Raw genomic sequence first — 24,707 nt, 5'->3', positions numbered from 1 at the left:
CCTGGGCAGACAGGTGGTACAGAGAATAAATTTATCTTCCTCAGACACTTACTAGCTGTGTGGCCCTGGGCAAGTAATTGAATCCTGTTCGCCTCAGTTTCCTCATCTGCAAAATGAGCTGAAGAGGAAAATGGCAAACCATTCCAATATCTTAGCCAAGAAAATCTCCCAAATGAGGTCACAGAGGGTTGAACACAACTGAACAACAAAAATTCGTGATGAAAAGGATCTTAGATCTTATTGGGAGAGGCAATGTTTATATATAACAAGTTAACAATGCCCCAGACATAACAAAGATTCTAAATCTGATTGTTATTCATAAGATAGATGTTGCTTCTTCCATCTTATTGATCTAGAAATAACATAGTCATCACATGAACTAATACTCAATCACTCAGCTCTGCATCACAGTTTTACATAAATCAGGGGTCCTCAAACTATGGCCAGGGGGCCAGATGTGGCAGCTGAGGACGATTAGCCCCCTCACCCAGGGTTATGAAGTTTCTTTATTTAAAGGCCCACAAAACAAAGTTTTTGTCTTTACTATAGTCTGGCCCTCCAACAGTCTGAGGGACAGTGAATTGGCCCCCTTATCAATCAGGGTTAAATGAGTTCTTCTGACTCCTTTGCCCCCTCCTCTCCAAAAAAGGCCTAGCTCTTCCTTGACCTAATTCTCAGCAAAAGCAGACAAAGAGTAAAGTAGGCAGGAAGGCTGTTCACCTCCTATCCTGATATCCTGATCACTCTAAGCTTTTAACTTCCAAGAGGGGAAAAATTATTGCATGTAATTATAGAACCTAGGAGAAATATATTAAAAATGCTAAGGAAAAGTAAAAACAAAAGTCTTCAATATAGTGAAATTTGAGTCCGAAGATCACTAAATCACAAAGCAAAGAGATGAATACAGGGAAAAAAAAAAAAAAAAAAAAGGAAAAACTGAAATTTAAGGCTATTTTATTTATGTCTATGGAGAATTCTGAAGCCAGTAAACGATAATCTTTCAAAAAAAAAATACATCTTCAAAGTCATAAGGAACCTAAAATAGTAACTTCCTTTTTTTAATGCACTAGAAAAAATTCAAAGAAAAAATTAAGAAATCCAAAAAGCTATACAAAGATTTACAGAGAAGGCTATATATAATTCTTTTTTTACACTTAGTATTTGATTTGAATAACAGTACTGCTAAAGAAGAAAAATGTGCCCCTTTAAAGAAAATGTTTTACTCCAGAAGTGCTATGTCTAGCAAGAAGAAAAAAAAAGGGAAAAAAAAAAAAAGTAGATTTTTTTTTTTTATGACTGGGAAGAATTTCAAATGATAATTTTCAAAAAACCAAATTCTAGTCATTATAACATTTGTCATTTAAAATCTCCTGTCTTTACAAATTTCTTAACTACAGTGGTTTTAGTTTATATTTCACAGGGACCAGTTTTAGGTAAGAACTTCAGAGAAAAAAGTTTGTAAAAAAACATTTTTACAGAATGTTGAAATTATTCAAAGAGAAAGCACAATTTTCAAAGATGTCAACAATAATTTGACACTTAAAAATCAACACAAAGGTACCACACTTCTCTTCCAAAGATAATGAGAATTTAACCAAAATAACTTAGATAAATATTTTTGGACCACAGACCATTTCATATGAATAGATGGCTACAGTTTCATAATGATGAAATCACAGAGTCGTGAAATAAATACTGTAAATGGAGTCATTTAAAACTGTTTTCCATGGTACAATGACCAAAGGGGAACTGCCTAATTTTATAGAAGAAACAGAGAATTTTAAAATGTAGGGAAAAAATATATTTTTCAGAGGAGCCTTGGAAAACAGAAAAGCAGAACCATTGGACCAAGTAAGAAAACAGACACAGAAGGGGGAAATAATTTGAAAGGAAAAAGGTCATTAAATAGGCCAAAGAGAAAACCAGAAATAAAATCCAGATTTCCTAGAAATACCTACTTATGCAAATACACATAGACTCAAACAACTGTGCAAGAAAAGATTATTCTTCATATAGACAAACCATTTTCTTTCAAGTGGTTTTTTAATTTTTTAATGCACTTTTGGCATTTAGGGCAAAAGAAAATCTTCTCATGAGATTGATAGTAACCATTTAGTCAATTAAGACAAGCAACAACATACTCAGACTTCATTTCAGTTTCCTCTTTCTGCTTCCCTGTAAAGTTCTTAGAAACATATACATTATGATATCTTTTCAAAAGAGACTATAAAAATAAACTCTCAAAAGACTAAAAGATCTGGGGAGGGCTCAAAGAACTAGAGACACCCATCTTTATAAATTCATTAGTCTGAAAGACATACAACATAATCTTTTAAAAAACATATTGTTTTAATTCTTTCTCAGAGTAATTAGCATCAATTTGTTCAAAGTTATGTTTGCTTTCAGCTTGAAAAACTGTAGTTTCTCATTTTTCAGCTATGCAGAAGCCCAACACTCTTTCTATCAAATATTTAATAGGTTTTTTTGAATGGAGTTTTATTAACAAGGACAAAAAGAATCATAAAATCAATCATATGAAATTTAAAAAGCTTTTGTATAAATAAAATCTAACAACATTAGAAGAGAGGAAAATATTTGAAACAAATCAAATATCACTGACAAAATTCCAATATCCAAATTATGCAGGGAATTGACACAACTGTATAAAAACCCAAATCAGTCATTCCCTAATAAAAATGATGAAAGAATATGAACAAATAATTTTCAAAAATAGATTTGTAAAAAATTATGGAGGACCACTTCAAAGTATAATACAAGTCTTTTGTTTAAGAGAAATGGAAGTCAAAACAACTCTTGGGATCTTAATGCCATGAATACTGGTAAAAATGAAAACATTAACAATTAATGTTGAACAGGCTATGACAAGAAAAGCACATTGATGTACTGTGGCAGAACTGTGGAGTTTCCAGCTATTTTAAATTTCAAGATGGAAGTATGCAACAAAAGTGATTAAATTGTCCAAATCTTTTGACCCAGGGGCTGTCAGCACAATGGATAGAGCACTGGCCCTGAATTCAGGCAGGCCTGAGTTCAAATCCAACCTTAGACATTTAATATTAAGTTTGTGATCCTGGGTAAGTCACTTAACCCTATTTGACTCACTGAAACAAACAAATCCATCAACTCACCAATCCCACTTCTAGACACAAACTCAAAGAAGTCAAAAACATTAGCAAAGTTCTAGTAAAAAACCAAAGTCTCTATAGTGTAAAACTAGAAACAAAATGAGTGTTAGATTAGGAAATGGAGTGTTTAAAAAAAAACAAAACAAACAAAAAAAAAACTATGGTATCTGAAGATAGTGAAATGGTATTGTGCAGTAACAAATAGTGAATATACAAAATTTTGATTACATCAAATTAAAAAGCTTCTGTACAAACAAAACTAATGCAAACAAGATTAGAAGGGAAGCAACAAAGTGGGAAAACATTTTTGTTTTTCTTCCCAGGTTATTTTTACCTTCCGAATCCAATTCCCCCTGTGCAACAAGAAAACTGTTTGGTTCTGCACACATATAGTATCTAGGATATGCTACGACATATTCAATATATATAGGACTGCTTGCCATCTAGCGGAGGGGGTTGGAGGATGGGAGGGAAAAATCGGAACAGAAGTGAGTGCAAAGGATAAAGTTATAAAAAAATTACCCTGGCATGGGTTCTGTCAATAAAAAGTTATTATAATAAAATAAATAAAAAAGGGAAAAAATAGTGAATATAAATAAGGACTTCAAAGAAACGATTTCTACAAAATGATGTGGTATGAAATAAAAAATGAGTATGAAATGGTATGAAATAAAAATGCTCAATAGGAAGACCATACCTTGCAACTTAATTGGTTTAATGTTTTAGTAGTCTTCTAAGTGCTAAGTGATGCAAACAAAAATGCAAACAGTTTACATTCATTTCCCAGTATTTTTTTTTCTTTGGGTATAGCTGTTTCTGTCCATCATTGATCAATTGAAACTGAATTAGGTCTCTTTGTTAAATAAATCCACTTCCATCAGAGTACATCTTCATACACTATTGTTGTTGATGTATATAATGATCTCTTGGTTCTGCTCATTTCACTTAGCATCAGTTCATGTAAGTCTCTCCAAGCCTCTCTGTATTCATTCTGCTGGTCATTTCTTACTTACAGAACAATAATATTCCATAACATTTACACAATGACTATGACAATATAAAAATCATCAAAAGGAAGTTTGAACTAAGGATTACTAAATAAAGAACTGGAAATACCAATGAATGTTCTGGAGAAGATATAATAAAACACTTACCTCTCAAAGAAGGGAAATAGAAGACTACTAAAACATTAAACCAATTAAGTTGCAAGGTATGGTCTTCCTATTGAGCATTTTTATTTAATTGTTTTTCTTTGTCACAAACAGGCATTAGTGGGGAAAAGGGGGAAAGTGACTGATTTAAAAACACAAGGGATCAATTTTAAAGAAACTTTTAAAAGTATAAAAACAGCACCATCACATAACTTATTTCCTCAGTTAAGGCAATTGTCTTCTACTAAAGGCATATATGACATAGGAATCTCTTTTTTACATACTTACTGTCGAAAGGCTGCCATTGTGTTCTCCAAGTTCTCTCCAGCACCTGTAGAAACACCAAATAAATGATCACTGATTCATTTTACTAATATAAAAATGCAATTCTTGTCTAAATTGCTATATTTTAAGAAGATAAATCCAACTTGTCCAAGGACATCATATAATGCAACCTAACTCAAAATACACTATTTTAAGAGGTTAATGTTTATTGAGCTTTGTTTCTTGAGCTGTCTTCAGGAGCAAGCAATGTTTAAGCCATGTCCAAAGCAACTTGAGCAGACAGAATGACTAAAAGATCCTCCAGAGATCCAGTAACTCATTCTTGCTTTCTTGGGAAAGAAGCAATGACAAAGAAGATGGCTTATACCTCAGCAAAAACTTAAACACCTAATGTTTAAATGGAATTAGGCACAGAAGAAGAAAAAAAAGCAGTCTAAAACTAAAATGACAATAGTTTTACAGATAATGTAAACAATAGCCTCACAAAATCAAAATCCATGAAAGCTAGCAAAATATTTAAAAACTAAAAGACTAACAAAGATTTGGGAAAACATTCTGGCAACATAATAGAAATAGGAAAACAATCTCTCCATAGCAAGAAGACATACAAAGTTTTACTTCCTTCAGGAAAGTTATATTGAATGATTTCATAGGTTATTAATTCAAAGTGCATTTATAAGTGCATTAAATGACCATTTAAACTACTTTTTTCTGTTGCTTGTTAGTTTTTAAAGAATCTAAAAAATACCATAACACAACATTCAAATGCAAGTTTCACCTAATTAAAAAGTTTTCATAAAGACAAAATCCCCACAATTCTAACAAGGGATAATACAGAGTAGAATGTGGAAAGAAGATAATTTCAATTTGGGTCTTCCTCCAATTGACACCAGAAAAGATTATAAAATTAAAGGAACAATAATCCCTAACTATATGGATTCAGTATATTATATTCCATCACAATCATCTACCATAATCTAGTAAGTCATTTCCAAATTGATGAGCTGTCCCTCAATTTCCAATTCTTTGCAACCACAAAAAGTCCTGTTATAAGTATTTTTGTACATAAAAGTCATTTTCCCTTTTCTTTGATCTCTTTGGGATATAGACCTGGCAGTGGAATTGCTGGATAAAGGGTATATGTAACAGTTTTATGTAGCTATGTGGGGTATTATTTCAAATTGTTTCCCAGAATGGGGAGTATACAACTCCACTAACGCTGCATTTGTAAATCTACTTTTAAGATTTTTGAGCTCTAGGTTCTCTCCTTATTCCCACCCACAATTGAGAAACCACATATGAAGTTATTCAAAACATTTCTATAAATCAAGGTGTGAAAGAAAACATAGATCTCCTACTCTACTGAAAATAAAAACACAAAAGAAAAAGTTAAAAATAAAGAGAGCGAGACCTATATTCAGACTCAATCAATTCCTTCTCTAGGTATGGATCTGGATTTTTGGTTGTAAGATCTTTAGAGTAGTTGCAGATGATTGTACTACTGAGAATAACAAAGTCATTTACAGCAGGTTATCCCAGAACATTGCTATTACTTTGTAAACAGTATCTTTCACTTTGTTCATAAAGGACTTTTTTTCTTTTTTCCTAAGGGTTTCCTGCTCATCATTTTCCAAAGAACAATAATATTCTATCAGACAAACTTGCTTTGAAAATTATTTTTACAATTACTTTTGCTAATTTCATTTCCCCCCATTTATTCTCTCTCCTTTCACCCTGTCCCTCCTCAAAAGTATTTTCCTAGTGACCACTCCCCTTCCCCAATATGCCCTCCCTTCTCACCCTTCCCCCTTCCCATATCCCATTCCTTTCCTATTTTCCTGCAGCATAAGATAAATTTCTATATTCCTATTGCATATGTATATTATTTCCTATTTGAGCCAATTCTGATGAGAGTAAGGTTCACTCACTCTCCCTCTCCTCTTCCTCTCCTTCCCCTCCAACGTAAAAGCTTCTTCTTGCCTTTTTTTCATGACAGATAATTGCCATAATGAGAACATGTAAATCTACTTTTCTATATCCCTTTCCAACACTTATCATTTTCTTTTTTCTGCCATGTTAGACGATCTGACAGATGAGGTAATAAATACCAAGAGGTTTTTTTATTTACATTTTCTAATAGTGATTTAGAGCATTTTATGTGATTATTAATATCTTTGCTTTCTCCCTCTGAAAACTGCCCATTCATTTCCTTTGACCATTTATCAAGTTGGGGGAATGGCTCTTATTTTTATAAATTTGATTCAATTCCCTAAATATTTGAGAAATTAGGTCTTTTATCAAAGAAACTTGCTATAAAGTATTTCCTAGTCTTCTGCCTTCCTTCTTATTTTGCATTGGTTTTGTTTGTGCAAAATCTTTTTAATTTCCTGCAATCAAAATTAACCTGTGATTCTCTTTAATTCTTTGATCATAAACTCTTCTATTATGCATATATCTGAGAGGTAAATTTTCCATGACACCCCCCCCCTCCCAGTTTGTCTGTGTCACCCTTTATGTCTAGATCATTTACCCATTTTGACATTACTCTTGTATATGGTGTGAAATGTTGGTTTATACTTAAAAGCTGAGACAAACTACTTTTCAATTTTCCCAGCAATTTTTGTCAAATGGTGAGTGAGCTCTTGCCCCAAAAACTTTGATCTATGAGTTTCTTTGGAAGTACTAAGTAAGTTAGGAAGAGAAAAAGATTTTGAAGAATCATAATGATTTCAGTTTTGGACAAGTTGAATTTAAAATGCATATGGAAAATTCAGTATGAAATGTCCAATAAACGGGTAGTTGAAAATGTTAAGACTGAAGACTGAAAGGTTAGGGCTGGATAAATAGATCTGAGACTCATCTGCATAACAAAAAGGACTGATAAGAACTGTAGGTAGAAAAATCATAAAGTATGTATTGCCATAGAATCATAGTACCATGATAAAGTAAATAGATTTAGGCCCGCCAATCAAATTGTTTACTACCCTCTCATTTTAATAAATGAGGAAAATGAGGTATTAAATTACCCACCTTCATACAACTAGTGACTAGGGTATTATCTGAAGCTAGAACATTTTGTCTTGAATACAGTATTATATTCACTATAGCATGATCTTTGTCTAGTTCAAATTATTCCAAATAAGATAAATTTCCAGAAGTGCTCAAGAGGGTTAAGCATTGTAGAAAGGTAGAATAAGAAAGGGAAAAATAAATAAACATTGTTTTTGGTGATAAAAGAGTCATTCAGGATTCTTGAAGGAGGCTTCATTATAGAGAAAACTAGATTACATGGGGCTGATGAAATAAAGGCATGGAGTAATGACTAGAGAGCCAGGCTTGAAGTCACAAAGATCTTCATTTTCAAGTCTTGATGATGATCAGCGTCCATGTACAGGATAACTCTTTAAGAAGGTACCAATCTACATTAGAAAATGGAGCTTTCTCTCCTGGAAGTTCCCTATACTAGTGAAATCACAAGTCCAAACTCAATGCCCTAATGACAATTCTATAGAGGGAAAGAGAAGCAAGTAAAAGGAGAGTAGAAGAGAGAGAAACAAGAGACAGAAAGAGAAAGAGAAAGAGAGAGGGGAGGGGAAAGAGAAGGGGACAAAAAGAAGAAAGAGAAAGGAGGGAGAATAAGGGAGAGACAGAGTCAAAGACCCAATACAGACACAGACAGACATGGGTGGAGTGGGAAAGAGTAGTTTGGGGCTTGAGAGGTTAGATTAGGTTTAAATATAGTTGGCTAGCTCATACTGGATAGATCACTGGGCCTAAGTTAAGAAGATGGAGGTTCAAGTTTGGCCTCAGACACCTACTACATTTATGACCACTAAATTCTGTTTCCCTTAGTTTCTTCATTTGTAAAAGGAAGCATCTGCATTCCATGGTGATCATTAGGATAAATGTGATGATAATTGTAAAAGTGCTTAGCACAGTGCCTGGGCACAACCTATATATATAGGTTGCATTAGATAAATGCAAACTCTCATGCTTGTTCTCTCACATGCTGTGGGTATATCAATCTATATACATATATATGCATGTATGTTTATAAAATATGTATACATATATATATATATATATTTAGTCAACAAAAGATGGGGTAATAAAAGATGGTTGTATTGCCTAGAGGTCAGAAAGCATAAATTTGTAGTAGATGCTTTTCAGGTGATTTAATCATTTCTATCTGTGTTTGGCAACTCCCAAGTAGATGCAAAAAAGGCAGATTGTATGCATTACCCAGGTTTCAGGAATAGCAGAACAAAAACAATAACAGGGGAAAGAGAGAATCAAATGTGGAGGAGAATGCAGAAGTGAAATGGCAGACTATAGGCAAGGAAAAAAGGAAAGGTAGAAAAAGAATGTCTAAAAAAAAGAATTAAGGGGTGACTAAATAAGGGATCAAAGAGAAGTCAAGTTAAAATTTAGGAAGTGGGAGCTAACAGTATGAGAAATAAACAATTTCATGATGGGCCTAAATAGTTTACCTGATCTCATTTCTTATTCCAAAATGTTTTTTGGATTTAACTCTTGGTTCTCATTCACACTGCCCTTACTCAGTTCCATGTGTTTATAACCCTTTTATATATAAACTGTTATGACCTATTTATAACAGCCTTGACTGGTCTCCTTGATTTTGAGTTTCCTTGACAGAGATGTTTGTTTTTCAATCATTTTTCAGTTGTGTCCCACTCTTCATGACCCCATTTGGGGTTTTCTTGGCAGAGATACCAGAGTGGTTTGCCATTTCCTTCTCCAGTTCCTTTTAGAGATGAGGAAATTGAGGCAGACAAGGTTATTTGAATTGCCCAGGGTCACACAACAAGTGAGTGTCTGAGGCCAGATTTGAACTCAGGAAGATGAGAGTTCCTAACTCAACTCCTAACCGCTCTCTATCCATTTGCCACCCAGCTGTCAAAGTACTAATTCAAAAATAACAATAATACTAATCAGTTGTTTTCAAAGTGCTTTCACACATATATTTTTTCATTTGATCTTCACAATAACACCAGGATACAAGCTGAGATAATCATACTGTCTTCTTTTTATAGATGAAGAAAATGAGGCTGAGAGATTAAGTAATTTATTGAAAATAACAACTGCATTATTTATCTCCCTGGTTGTGTGAGGAAAAATGTTTTGTGGATTCTGAAGCATTGTATGAATGCAAGGTATTGTGACTTAGTGCCCTCAGTTCCAATCAAGGCACCCTTCTCTTTTTTTACTGCTCACTCTTATTCATTTCTGTCCTTAGTCCAGTAGTTTCATTTGCCTACAATTTCCAAATTCTATTCATCTATCTCTAGCTCAAAGCCTTCCTTCTCTGTAAGGCCCAAGAGCTTTTGGTTTTAAAGATTATTTCACCTGAAGCTGAAATCTGATGGCTCTCTCCTCTGAACTCCTACTAGTCTCCTAATCAATATTTTATAGTTTAGTAGGAAATTGTCCTCTTGTGTAATGGAAGTTAGTCACCCTATTTATGACAGGGTGGGGGCAGAGGAGGGAAGAGCCTGCTCTGACATCAACAAGACCTTTGACAAGTACCAGCTATATGACTCTGGACAAGCCACTCAGTTACCCAGTATTCCAGATAATTCCCTAAGATAACAACAAAAAAGAAGCTGCTGCTCTGCTCTGATAGAGCCAGTCTTCTCAACAATAAAATAACGGGTTGGGCACAATGCCCTGCAAACCTTCCTATGGGCAAGAACCACATCTTCCAGCAACCTTCAGTGTGTGGGGCAAATAGCAGCAGATCAGATTTGGTGAGGGGAGGAAAAAGGAGGGAGGAGAGATGAGGAATAATTTTTAACTAGAAAATTTACATACCAATTTCTACCTATATTCTTCTTTTCGCTGACTCATTCAATACATAAGACAACTGCTATTAAGATCCTTCTTCCTATTAACAAATTTAATAATGGAAATTTCATAGCTAACCCTCCATGAGGTTCCTAAAAAATACAGTCAATATCAGCTACAGACAAATACATTTTTCCTCTTTAAATTTAAAAATGAAACTCATTAGTTCTTATTCACACACACACTTATTTACATTTATAGTGAAACAGACAGTGGTCCCTTTAAGAAACTGTATTTCTTATTGATCTGTGATTCCTTTCAGATTCCCAGCCACACCTGGCTGAGGCATATCCTTCTCAGACAAATTGTCTTTCTGGGATGCCAGAGCCTTTAATTCAATTACAAATCCTGGTCAAAAAGCATCCCTTTGAATTCCAATAGGAGATCCAGTTCTCCCAACCCCCACTGAGTCTGACCTGCAAAACTCCCTGCCCTTGCGTCGAATCCCAAGGGAGTTACAGGGGAGCCAAACCTCTCCATTTGGCTCCCTGAACCTCGAATCTGCCACTAGACCTTATCATTTAACTCCCTGACCACCAGAAACCCTAATCTCATTTTGGTTCCTTAAATCTAGATCTTATCAATAGCATCTTAAAGCTTGATAAACAAAATTAATGATGCAAATTACTTTACACTGAGAATCTGGACAGTAACTAGGCCATGAATTTAAAAAAGTCTGCCATTCTTCAAGGAAATATTTTTTCTTTTTTCTTTCATGAAATATCTTCGAATTTCCTTCATTCTAAATAATTCATAATAATTCATACACCATTCCCAACATTTTTTTCCTGTGGAGGTCACAAACAGTGCTCAACTATGAAAAATGGCAAATACTGTTAAAAACAATATAAAAAGTGACTCCTATTATAGGATATCCACAGCAGCCAAATAGTTTCCATGCTGACCCTTGCATAATTTATACATTCCTGCCTCCATTCTTTTACACATGTCCTCTTTATTTTCTTTAACAAGGTAAACATTACTCAAATTTTGGAGAAAGTCTTCCCCTGAATAGCCCCAATTTTAATCCCTCATTCCCATTATGCTTAGATATTCTACACAAAAGCATAGTCAAAAATGCACCGGATTTGGACTAGGGACTCATGACACCCAAGGTTTGCTTCCTATCTCTGCCTATTATTCTCAGATAACCACAGGGGAGGCGGCTTCTTAGTTCTCTGGGCCTCATTTTCCTCATCTGGTAAAAGGGATTAATAGTACTTTCTCACAATGCTGTTGTATGGAAAAGTGCTTTGTAAATCATAAAGCACTCTCTACATTTGTGGGCTGTTAGGAAAACTGCATTTACTTGTGGATAAGGAGCGGCCCATTATAAAAGGGTCTTAAATCTCTTGTGTATACCGAGAATCTCCAAACTGGATTTAGATTTCCATTTAAGGATAGATACCGGTGGTATTGACACTCACCAAGTTTATTATAGAACTACTGAATATTCAGAAAACAATGTTATAACTTATAGTCATAGAAACACAGCCTATCACTATCAGTAAAGTCATTCTGAAATATGGAGAACTTTAAATGCATGCACCTGCTTGTACATACACATCCCTGCAGGAGCAAATTGACTTAGAAAACCACATATTTCCATTATACCATAGTGTTTTGTTTTTTTTTTAATTATTTCCTAATTACATTTTAATCTGGTTTGGGCCTCACTGAGGAATGTTTTTAAATATGATTTAAATAAGTGTGTGGGAATAAAAAGAATTAATTATTTATGGTATGTGAACAGTGTATTTGACACTTCTGGCCTACAGCACAGAGATTTAAAGATGTGCCTATAGTTACACAGCCAATAAGTATACATGGTGGGACTTGGATCCACATCATCTTGGCACCAGGACTAGTTTTCTTTCTATCCACCACTCCCTACTGCTTCTCTTTCTGTGATAGTGGTATCTCAATCAATCTAGAAATAAAAGTATTTATTAGGGGCAGCTAGGTGGTGTAGTGGATAGAGCATCAGCTAAGAAGTCAGGACCTGGGTTCAAATTTGACCTCAGACACTTAACACTTCTTAGCTGTGTGACCTTGGGCTAGTCACTTGACCCCAATGGCCTCATCAAAAACAAATAAATAAAATAAAATAATTAATAGCATATAAACTAGGTCAAATACAAAACAATCCTCTTTTCCATTACAGAATTCATTATCTTTCTACCAAAACTCACCCTCTTTTCTAATTTCCCCATTTTTCTTGAAAGCACTACATACTTGCAGTAATCCAGGTTTGAAATCTTAAGAGTTATATCAAAGTTTTATAAATTCTTCTTCTCTAGCTCAGTTTCCTCATTTTGTAAAATGAGGATAATAACATAATCTACCATTAATAACTGTTATAAGAATCAAATAAGGTATTTGTAAAGCACTATGCAAATCTTAAAACACTGTACCATAAAAATGACGACTATTATCAATATTATCTCTGCTCTTGATGGTCACCAACATAGTTCAGGCCAGTTCCATTAACCTCTTCCCTAGAGCCACCTAATCATTCTCCCTCCTTTCAATCCCTCCTCCATTTAGCAGCCAAGCAGATATTCCTAAAGCCCAAGTCTGGCCATGCCATTGATCCTGTTAGAAAATGTTTAGTTGCTCCCCCCTCACCTCAAGGATCAAATACAAACTCCTCTATTTGACATTTAAAACCTCTCATAACCTGCCTTACATTGTTCTAGGGCTTGTTATTTTCCTTGAGCCATTCTGTGCTCCATCCAGTCAAATCTGCCTATTTGCTGTTCCTCATAGGTAGCATTCTATGTGAAATTTCTGTCTTTGTACAGGTTGTCCTATCATGCCTAAATTATATTCCCTCCCTATCTTTCTCTAGTTCTCATATCCTGTAGCTTCTTCCAAAGCTCAGATCCAGTATCACTCCTATTTTAAGGCCTTTCTTGACTTTACTCCCAACTTCTTCCTAGCAGCTACTAATCCTTTGCTGTGCCCCCCTCCCAACTATGTATTTATTTATTTTGTATGTATTGTATATTTGTCTGTGTCCCCTCACAAGAGAATGTAAGTCCTCTGAGGGCCGGGTCACTTTTCTTCTGGTCTTTATATCTTTAGTGCCTAGTATAATACTTGGCACATATTAAGTCCTCAATAAATAGTTAATTTTTTTCCAGATAAGTATGGAACAGTCTCAAATCAGAAATGCAAGACTTTTTGTTTCCTTATTATAACACATAAGCATTGAAAAAATAAACATAAGAATGTGACTTTTTTTCCTTGAATCTTCTCCAAAGACATCACAAGGAGATCAAAGTCAACAATATACAATCTTTTTGCTCTTTAGACTAAAGCTTCCCACTTTTCCAAAATGAGGATTTGTTTTTGGAAACATCCTTAAAATGCAGGCTTCTTTTGGTAGGATTAAAGAGTAAAAATTTGAAAGGTTGGAAGCATAACATGATTCCATTCTTTCTCAACCCAAAAATCAAGTTAAAGCAAGCAGATAGTGTCCAGTCCATCCTTATACAGGTTCAAATTATACATTTCACATTGTATAATTAATATTTCAACTTCACTTTTACCCAGCATGGGAGACATCTGCAACTTAGAAATGAGTTAAAGGTTTTCACTGGACAAAAAAAGTAATGACTATTACTACAAAGTAAATCAAGTTTTTCTTTGGCACTATCTTTTCGTCTCTCACCAGGCAATCTCTAATTTTTGATCAATGGTCTTGGTAGAGCTATTAATTCCATTACAGCATCTTGCTTTTAAATATCCTTTCAAAATGAAACACTATCGTTAAATCTTGGTTGTGAGTTTCTATCCCAGATACTCAATACACAAAAGATGCAAAGTGTTAAATTACACTGTTTTTTAGACCATATTTGTTGCATACCTTGGGGCTTCACTGTTTAGGTATGATTTAGGAGGAATTCATATGCCATCTTACTATAAATACCTTCAAGATCACTGCACAGGACAATAAATCTATTCTCTAGGTCAGCAGAAATAGCAGAACACATGAAATAGTGAGTTCAGTTACTCATTTTTGAATATTACTATGTTATATAGATATCCAGTAGTTCTGAGATATATTTTGCCACTGGACCCCCTCTCTGGAGGGGAAAGTGAGGCAGGTGACCTTGCACAGCCCTCCCTCACTTAAATCCAATTCACTTGCATGTCATGGCATCACCTCCCTGATGTCTTGGTCCTTTTCCAGAGGAAGGACTAACAACAACAAATATACCTATAACTATTATAAATAATTAATGAGTTAGTATATACTCAAGATTTATGTAAAACTTCACAAGCATATCATGTTCTACATACATTCTAATTTAATCCAATCAACACTGTGAGCTACGTAGATACAAGCATTATAAGTAGTAGGTAGTAAAACAGCTATTTAAATCCAGGTCTCTTTCTACTACATCAACATTATTTTTCAAATTATATAATTTGAAACCAATGGAGGAAAAGTATTCATGCTTATGAAGAAATAAAGTGTTTTAGAAATAAATACCAGCAGTCTGAGGTGACGAGATAAATAGCAAACTAAAAAGTCAGAAACTTGTTTTCTAGTCCCAGTTCTCTGATTAACTAGCTGTGCGCTTAACTAGTTTGGCCAGTTACTCAACCTCTCCTCTCATGTTTGAGCTTTTTCATCTGTGAAATGAGGGGGAGAGTAATACCAAAGACCCAAATTCATATTCACACCAATCATTCTTATCATCTTTTTTAATGTTGTACTAATTGCAAATCTATTATCAAGTGGGAGGTGTTCAAAATTTGTATCAAGAAAGATCTTCTATTCAAAGATTAGAATCAGCTGAGTGAGGTCACTAGATCTCTGATGTACCTTCTGGCTCTACGACTCAAAGATTATCTTAGTTCCAAAACTTCAAAAAGCTTAAGATTTACTTTTCTTAGTATAAAAATATAATTGCACAAAAAGAGTAACTGCCATTTATAAAGCACTTTACAATTTACATAGTATTCTGAAAATTGTCTCATTTCCTTCTATTACAAACTAATAAGGTAGATAGTATAGCTGACTCCAAGTCTAGGTTTTTTTTTTTTTTCTCTTACTACACTATTCAGCCCTGAATATCTTACACATATAGGATTTTAACAACAGCAGCAATCATCCCCATTTAAATAATGCCAACTATGTGTCAGAAACTATGTTAAGCACTTCACAAATATCTCATTTGATCCTCACAACAACCCTGGGAGGTCAGTATTACTATTATCCTTCTTATCCAATTGAGGAAACTGAGGAAAGCACTGGTTAAGTGACTTGCCCAATATTACATATAGCCAGACGCCAGATTTGAGAGAACTGAGATCTTCCTTACTCCAGGCCCAGCACTCTATGTATTCCGTTTGTTATAACATATATCATAAATATATGACTTTATTTGATGAAAACATCTTTTATAGAATTTTAGGTCTAAAATAAAGAATTTTTGATCTAACACTTTCTTTTTATGGTTTTTTTTAAATGTATCAACAATACCAGCTAATCATTTTAATTATTTTCCTCTGATTTTCCTTATTCCCAACACGATGATCACCAATGAACAATGATTATAGAGCAAAAAAGACTCAATCATATAAGCTTGATATTTAGTGCAAAGGATGAGGCAATAGTGTTTATTTAAGTCCCTACGGTTTAGTCATTAAGAGTATACACCACACCTACTAGAAAGAAAACAAATTGAGCCAAATTGGGGTAGTTAACAACTGTGAATAGTGAAAAACTTTATCCTCCACCTCACCAGGAACCAACTAGAATAAAGATTAAATCCACCTTTAGAGTAAGACTTTTTTCCTTTTTGTATCCCTATTATTTAACTCAGTACCTGACATATAATGAGCACTTGTTGCCTGACGTGCTTGTTGCCTGACTGATGATAGTCCCACCATTTTGAAATTTAAGTTTGCCCTAATCCTTTGATTGTAAAGGGAGCTAGTAGATGTGAAAATTCACATTTAAATGGTAAAGCTCTAGGAGGCAAGAACCATGCCTTAAAGTTAATCTCTTAAATAATACTTAAATTCCGGGAATGGCTTGGTGCTAGTGGGTGCTATGGTTATATTTGTTGTAGCACCTTGAACAGCTCCAGGAACACAAACGTTTAACTTCTTTCAAGGCAGGAATTTTGGTTTTTTGTCTTTATATCTTCCCTGCTTAGCAAAGTGCTCTGAAGCTGAACACTTTAAAAAAATGTTTGCTGAATTCAGTATACGCCGTTTTGAAATAGAGAGGTAAAGGTCTCTGAAAAAGCTAACTAGAAAAATTCAGAGTTGAAGTATCCAGGCCTGCTTCTATTAGCACGAGAATCTTTTCATATACTAAGATCAGAGATCCTTTGAGGAGCCTGAGAGTCTGTCTAGTCTAATCCCTTTACTTTGCAGTGAAGGCAATCGAGGCCCAGGGAGCTTAAATGACTTCCACAGTCACACAGGTAGTGTCAGAGTGAAATCTGAACCCCCGTACACGTAATCCTTTTGGCTATCCGATTACTCCTCACAGGGTTCAAGTTAAGGCTGTATTGAGCGGGTGGGAGCTAAGAGACCACGGGTTCTTTCCCTGGCCCTGCAAACACGCTGCTTACAATGACCTTGAAAAAGCCATCCCTGCTGAGCCCTCATTTCCCACTCCAAGTTGGGGCGCGGAGAAGCTAGCGCCGGAAACCATGGTTACAGGTAGGTGCTTGGGCTGGACTCGCTGCTCCCAGCCTTCGGCCCTGGAACCCTTCCACAGCATCCAAAGAAGCCTGGAGGATCCTGCAAGCCATCATTAGCGCCAAAGGCTATTTCCAGATTCGCCCACTAGTGACCCTGAGATATCCCCTCTTTCTCTGCGATACCCCTTGACAATCCTCTCCAGCACTCCCCCGCAGAAACGTCCCCCATTGCCCAAGCTCCCGTCTCGTCCCCCACGCTTCGGATGCTCACTTTAAAGGGACCCCAAAGCTATGCTGTATAGAACGCCCCCACAAACCTGCACCTGAGCGCCCAGATATGGCGCCCTAATCTCTTTCCCCCTTACGCGGTTTCATCATTATGGCGCTCCGACACCCCCGACTAGGGACCCAAAACAAACGTTACAGCCCCAGAGTCCCTCACGCTGGACCACGGTGTCGGTGGTCCCCCTTTCCCACGTAGCATCTTCTCCCTCCCCCAAGCAGGAATCACGTTACAGCGATCCGGTAGCCCCCCCACTGGGGGGCCCCCCCCCGTCCCCGGGGAATCCTGAAGCGACCCCGTGCCTTAGCGCCTATTTCCCTCAGGAGCCCCCCGCCCTCCGTTACACAGCCGCAGCAGCTCCCAGGAGACCTTCCATCCACGCTCCCGCCTCTCCCCACCCCTCCCAGGCTCCAACGCCTCTCGGGCCCCGGGCGGGGGCCCTCTCCCCGCCACTGCACGCTGTCACCGGCGCCGCGCTCACCTCCGCGGTGAGAGATGTGTTTACTAAGGAATCGCTGCTTCTTCCTCTGGTGTAGCAGAGTCGGGTACTTGAGCAGCAGGAACGAGGTCATCACATAGCCCCCCAATGTGGACAGCAGATAAATCGCCGCCGAGGTCGACATTACTGCTGCTTGGGTGGGAAGGGCCGTGCCCTTCCAGGACAATTCCCGTCCCTGTCCCGCGGCCCCGGGAGTTAGAAGCGGAGGTAGCAGCGCCCAAAAGTGACCCGGCAGCTCCGTCGGCTGCTCGAGGTCTGCTCGCCCCCAGCCGGAGCCGGAGCTCTAATACACTTGTCGGCGCAGAACCTACTGCGCAAGCGCGGCCAGGCCGGAGGCGGGGAGGGGGGAGTAACAAAGGGGTCCCAACGCGCAAGCGTACATGAATTACTCGAGGGACGCTTCCCTAGAGCATCCGTCGCCTACCTGCCGGAGTGAAGTCTCTTGGAAGGCATAAGAGCAAACCCCTCCCCCCCAGGGGCAAAGGTTTGGAAATCTGCCACTTCCCAGATCGGAAAGCTTGATTAAAAGGCGAATCGAAATCATTATAAATGTAATTTAAATAATAATCATTAAATGCCTCAGATGTTATAAGTACTATAAGCAATATTAAGATAAACCCCAGGGCATACCTTCCCACTGCCTTTTTACAAAAGGCTATTTACAGAAACATCCTGACCATAAGGGCTGAAAAGAACCTTTCCATTTCACGTGAATAAAGCCCACAATGATGACTAGTTACATCCACAGCAGGTTGCCAGAAAGTGAAAATGGGTTTTTTTAAATGGTCCAGTCCAATAATCATCAATACACATAAATTTGAGAAAATGGAAGTATGCCAAAATATATATATTTTTAAATCCTTTAAAAAAGTTACAGGAAACTCCAGGGAATGCTTGGATCCTACTCAGGTCTTGGGTACATCTAAAGCTTGTCTTTTTGATTCCTAAAATCTGAATGTTTGATCCTAATTTGAATGTTTATTCTTATTGATCTAGCCTGGGAATTGGCTCTCTCTCTACAGGTTGAGTGGACTAAGTTGCCTGGACTACTACTACCGGCAATTCATGTGCTTGTCTAAACCCTATATGTGAACCTCAAAGAGGTCCAGCTCTCTTCTCTACCAAATGATCAAGTACATTTCTTACTAGAATTTTTAAAAATCCAAAGTGGAAGCCTAGGTAAAGTACTTCGCAGACACTCAATAGGTCAAGAATTCAAAAAGCAGAAACTTTAATAGCTAACTGGCAATTAAAAAAAAGTATCTTGACAGGGAAAATGAGATCTTTTAAGATGGTATAATCACCTACCTGAAAGTAGGTAAGTTAAACAAGTGCAGCAGTTCAGAATTTGAGGAACTATTTACAAAAGACTAAGTCAGCAAGGAAGTTTTTTTTTTTTTAAACACGTGTCAAAGGCAGTAAGGAATCTAGCTACAGACACAATGGGACTAATAAATAATCCCTTAGAGATGCAGAGATGAAATGAATTCTTAATCTTGGGCTTTAATAGGTTAGACATATGGAGTTTTCCAGTCCTACACTGCCATTTATAGCAGACAAATAAATTTTGATAAAGATAGTGGCCTGCAATTTAGGACATGGGTTCCAATAATGACTGGAAAATGTGACATTAAGCAAATCACTGTATACTCCTGGGCCCTTTTCCTTATCTAGATAATTAAGGATCTTTATTTTTAACGACTAAACTTTTTGTTAGATTAGATATACCTATTATCTAGAGGAGAAAATGCAGGGGCTTCTTTACCTGATTCCACTATTGATAATTAGAAGCTTTAATCTGATTATCTCCATCCTCAAATAGTTTACCCTTTCTTAGACAGCCTGGGTGCCTCAATTTTCAAGGGTTCACTATATTGGGTTCAAAAAGTAGACACAACCAATCAGCTTCAGTCCACAGCAGCTCAGAATTCTGCAAACTGCTGGCACATCTAGTCCAGTTAAGCATTTTCCAAAGTCCTTCCAGCTTTAAAATGTCTAGTTTTCTACTCAGAAATAAGTTCGTAAGTTGTTGTAATTTTAATCGACTAATCCTGCATAGTTTGATCACTCTAGGCACATGAAGTCTAAGAATTGTGTAATTCTTCCAAATATGGTTCCAAATATGATGTTGACACACTTAGGAATTACCAATATAATTCTTGAACTTCTGTGATCTATAGACAAGTTAGTCTCACTAAAGTACTTAGCAAGTAGAGAAAATAAAAAGCTGCACGATCACTAAAGAGTGAAGTATATAAAGCATACTAGCTGAAAAATAATGTGGTTTCTCCAAGCTGCACCTGATTAATCTGTTTGCTGAACCTATGAATAAGAGGAAAGGCAAGATATAAACTTTAGAAAACATTACGAATTGACAGCTAGGTGGCCAGGAGTCAGGAGTACCTGAGTTCTAATTCGGGTTTAGCCACTTGGTAGCTAGATGTGTGACCCTACCCAAGTCACTTAATCCCAACAGCCTCCAAAAACAAACAACAAAAAAGTCTAAATGTGCAGAAAGACAATTGTTTCAAGCATAAGAAAATTAAGGCATTTAGGAAGAAAAAATATACTTTTCACATGAGATCTGGGAACATCAACTGACACAAAAAGTATCATTTTACTTTGAAATAAAAATTTTCATCTATTTTTATTTTCTTTGTCTTTGTGGATAAAAAAAATGTGCCACACCAAGTGCACCTCACTTAGTCCTGCAAAGCATTATTAAACTTTAATATTTTCAGTGTTATTGAACGAAAACAATGACCAAGAATGGAATTTAGAAATCAATTTATAGTATTTCCTGGAAAAATCACTCAATGACCAATGGACAAAAAAGCAAATAAAACTTGATTGGAAGAGTAAATTAAAAAAAAAAAAATTTACCCTAACCTTGTTCAAGTCATAAACTCATTGATTTAATGCTAAAAGCGATCTTAGAAGTGATCTTGTCCACTCTGAAGTCAGAAGGATCCTAGTTCAAATCCAACCTCAGACACTTAACACTTCCTAGCTACGTGACCCTGAGTAAGTCACTTATCCCCAATTGCCTCAGTAAAAAATAAATAAAAGAAGTGATCTTGTCCAACTCCTTCATTTTATAGAGAAGGAAGTCCAGAAAAGATTCAGTGACTAATAAGTGGCAGTTAATAAAGTAGTAATTAGTACTTGAACCTAGGATTCTCACTGCCAATCAATTCTTGTTCCACTAGGAGGGTCAGGACTGGAATGTTCAGTACAATTTTGATCACCACAACCTAGAAAAGACCAAAAAACACTGCAGACAGCTTAAGAGGAAATGATAATGGTTGATATAATGATATGATGGATGACATAAACCTTAAGGTAAGGTATAAACAGTCTAACATAATGTATTATGTTGGTAGCATAAGTACTTCTTTCTCTCTAAAAACAATTTCAGTTTCTGTACTTGAGTGAGTGTTTCTTTTTTTGAATTGCTCATGAATTTACTTTAACGTCAACCAACCTTCTGATGATGAAAGCTTTGAAGTTAGCTAGTATAATCCTCTTCTAGCATTGGACTCACATTCAAAGCCTTTCTACTATGATAGAACCTATATGGTAAAGGCCATTTTGTTTTGAAACCCAAGGATCATCATCACTGTTTGCTACAATAAGGCTACATAAGGAGTAAATATAAATACTCTTAGTAAATATCCATTACTAGGAAAGTAGAGAATAAAAATCTATTTTTTTATAAGAAAATCATAGCATCTTTAGAGAGTACCTTTTTATTACTTAGTAGGCAAATAAAAATTTTACTTGAAAAAGCATGGTTAGAATGAACCTATAAGGTTCTTCATCAAATCTCAGAGCATCAGAACTAAAGGATTATTGGAAATAAGTAAACCTTGGGCAAATAAAGAGTATTATTTTATACATAACTTTCTGTTGTTTTTTAATCATTTCTGAATCTCCTTGCCTATTTGGGCTTTTCTTGAAAGAGATAATGAAATGATTTTGCTATTTTCTTTTCCAGCTCATTTTATAGAAGAGGAAACTAAGGGAAACAGGGTTAAGTGACTTGCTTGGCCAGGGTCACATAGCTGGTATCTGAGGACAGACTTGAACTCACGAATATGAGTCTTCCAGATTCCAGGTCTTGCATTCTACCCACTTTGACAATTCTAACCTCAAAAAATAACAAAAGATAGTACAGGTTGATAATGAATTAAAAAAAGAAAAAACACTTGGCCAAATTCATGGTTTATTCTCTTCCTTAAAGTGAGAAACAATGGGAGTAGGAACAAAAATGGAATAGAAAGAATGATGCCTTTGAATAAAGATAACCAGGGTTTGAATCCCTGTTCTGCTACTTCCAGTTTAGGCCTGAGCTTCCTCATCTGTAAAATGAGGGAGTTGGATTAAATAGCCATTTAGATTCCCTTCAGATTCAAATCTATGATCCACATCTCTACCCTTTTTTGAGGTGGTTGTAAAACAGAAATTTCCCATATCTCAGACACATAAAGGAATCATAAACAATTTTTAATAAGTTTATATGTTATTGTAGTAAAAATTTCCTAGCATTTTCCCCTCTAAGCTCCCCCTTCCCCCCAATTCATTTTACTGAGGGCTTTTGATTTTACCTAAGATCTTTTTTTCTGAAATTTCTATACTTTTGTCTCAGGAAACACCTTCTTTTAAAGTACAGAATAAATAGATTCAACTTTCAAAAAGCCAATTTACATTCAATGTTTAAAAAACACATCTATAAATAGACTTCATTTATTATCCTCTCTGGAAGTAAGATATTGAAGAATGTCTTTTGGGGCTTATGTAATGCAACAACAGAATGTATCTTCCAATCAACAAGCATTTAAGCATCAACCAGAAACTATGCTAAAGCACTGAGGATACAAAAAAAGGTAAATAAATACATGTTCTCAAGGACCTCACATTCTAATGGGGAAGATAATATGAAAATAACTAGGTACATGCAAGAGTCAAAGGATAGAAAGCAATGTTAGAGGCACTAAAAGCTAGGACAATGACAAAAAAAAAAAAAATCTGGAGAATTTGAATTGACTCTCAAAAAGAGGCAGAGGTGAAGGAGGAGTGAATTCTAAACACAAGGGAGGGCCAGTGAAAAGGTAAAGAAATAGAAGATGAATTGTCACAAGTAGGCCATGTAGTTGAATCATAAATGTATGAAGGGGAGTAAAGCATGAGAAGACTAGAAAGATAAGATGGGACCAAGTCATAAATTTTGTAAAAAATTATTAGTTTTTCTTTCTTTTTTTGTTATAAGGCAAAAGAAAAATTGCAAAAAATGTCATAGGTTCAGTGCATAATAAAAACAACTTGATAAAACAACCTATCAAGTTAAGGATTAAAAAAAATTAGCAACTCTCCTTATTGTTTAAATGTATATTGAATGCTACTAGAAGAATAATCTGGAATTAAAAAAAACTAAAGTGAATTCCAATTATCAGAGGAAAATATGAAAAAGTTATTTATTAACTTTAAACGGGATTAAAGTTCCACCAAATACCAAGAGTAATACCAAAAATGACAAGAACACTAGGAATATCATTTGCTCAATAGACATACACTTCCAAAGACCTTTAACTTTCATTTTATGTAAGCTGCTGGTAATAAAGAATAAATTTTTTTTTTAATTTCTAGCTGTCCCACAAAAAAAAAAAAAAAAAAAAAAAACTAATGCCTAAGACATACAGGTTGATATTCAGTACAAACTCCTCATTCCCTCCAGGAATAAATAGCAAGCTGTGGAGAATTTAGAAAATTAATGAGAGACAATGGATTAAAATAAAATCCTATAGAGAGGAAGGATACAAACAATAATCCTCACCTGTTTAGTTCCCCTTTACTTCATGAAGGCACAGTTATATAAGGGGAAAAAAAATACACCTAGCAAAGTTATTAGCTTTGAAAAAAATATTGCCTAATTACATATTTTTTTCTTGTAGTTTAAAATAAAGCACTAATAACTGCTTCTTTCTATTCAAGAAAACCTGCTTTAAAAAAAAATGTAAAGTAGCCTGGAAAATTAGGACTAGATCAACACCATTATCTATCACAAAATAAGTTCAGACTAGATATATAACCTAAATATCAAAAATTGTTTATCATTTAAAAGATTATTTGCAAATAGAAAGAGATATCTTGGACGATCTTGGCTAGGAAAAATACCAATTAAACATGAATTAAGAAATGATTTGAGGATTAAATGAGATTTCAATGACAAAAAATTTGAAGACTTTGAAGACGACAACTCTGAGATTCTAACTTATTATACCCATGAATTTGGCAAAGATAACATAAGATAAAATTATAATGTTGGGGGCCTTGTGCAAAGGTATGAACATTACTTCATTGATAGCAGAGCTACGAATTATCTCCAAAGTTCTGGCAAACAATTTGGAATTATATGGAAAAAATTCACTAAGCCAGAGGTTGTCAAACTCACTCACACTCACTGGTAACCCATGATACTCCCTCCCCTTCTGCCACCAAGTGTGAACTGAACATTAAAATGCAATTGGGAAATATTTAACTAAATAAATAAGATACAAATAATGTTAATATGTAGTTTTCCAAGTCAATACGTAGCTCATGGGAATCCTTATGTACAGTTTAATGGCACCCGTTTCTATTTGAGTTAGATACCACTACACTAAACCATATCATCATTTGACATAGCAATACCATTACTAATGGAATATTATTCTATCATGACATCTGGGATTTTCTTGGCAGAGGTACTATAATGGTTTGCCATTTCCTTCTCCATACAGTTGAGGAAACTGAGGCAAACAGGGTAAA

The 24,707-nt window shown here is 35.7% G+C and overlaps 1 protein-coding gene across 2 annotated transcripts in view; it reads right to left on the bottom strand.

The window, feature by feature from the left end:
- The window catches only part of GDPD1 (glycerophosphodiester phosphodiesterase domain containing 1), a 59,488-nt gene extending 41,289 nt beyond the window's left edge, over positions 1-18,199 (bottom strand). The window contains exons 1-2 of one of the 2 annotated variants that reach the window (XR_002770144.2): positions 17,883-18,199; positions 4,586-4,628 (exon numbers count right to left, since the gene is read on the bottom strand). Coding sequence is in view for 1 of the 2 variants with exons in the window: in XM_003767920.4 (XP_003767968.1) it covers positions 4,586-4,628; positions 17,883-18,024 (185 nt within the window). In the remaining variant the exon portion in view is untranslated. The remainder of the gene's footprint in view (positions 1-4,585; positions 4,629-17,882) is intronic. The other variant, XM_003767920.4, reaches the window with a different exon arrangement.
- Positions 18,200-24,707: the final 6,508 nt, after the last annotated feature.

Source organism: Sarcophilus harrisii, chromosome 4, assembly GCF_902635505.1.
Source record: "Sarcophilus harrisii chromosome 4, mSarHar1.11, whole genome shotgun sequence".
Classification (NCBI taxonomy): domain Eukaryota; kingdom Metazoa; phylum Chordata; class Mammalia; order Dasyuromorphia; family Dasyuridae; genus Sarcophilus; species Sarcophilus harrisii.
This window is presented reverse-complemented; position numbering and strand designations above follow the sequence as displayed.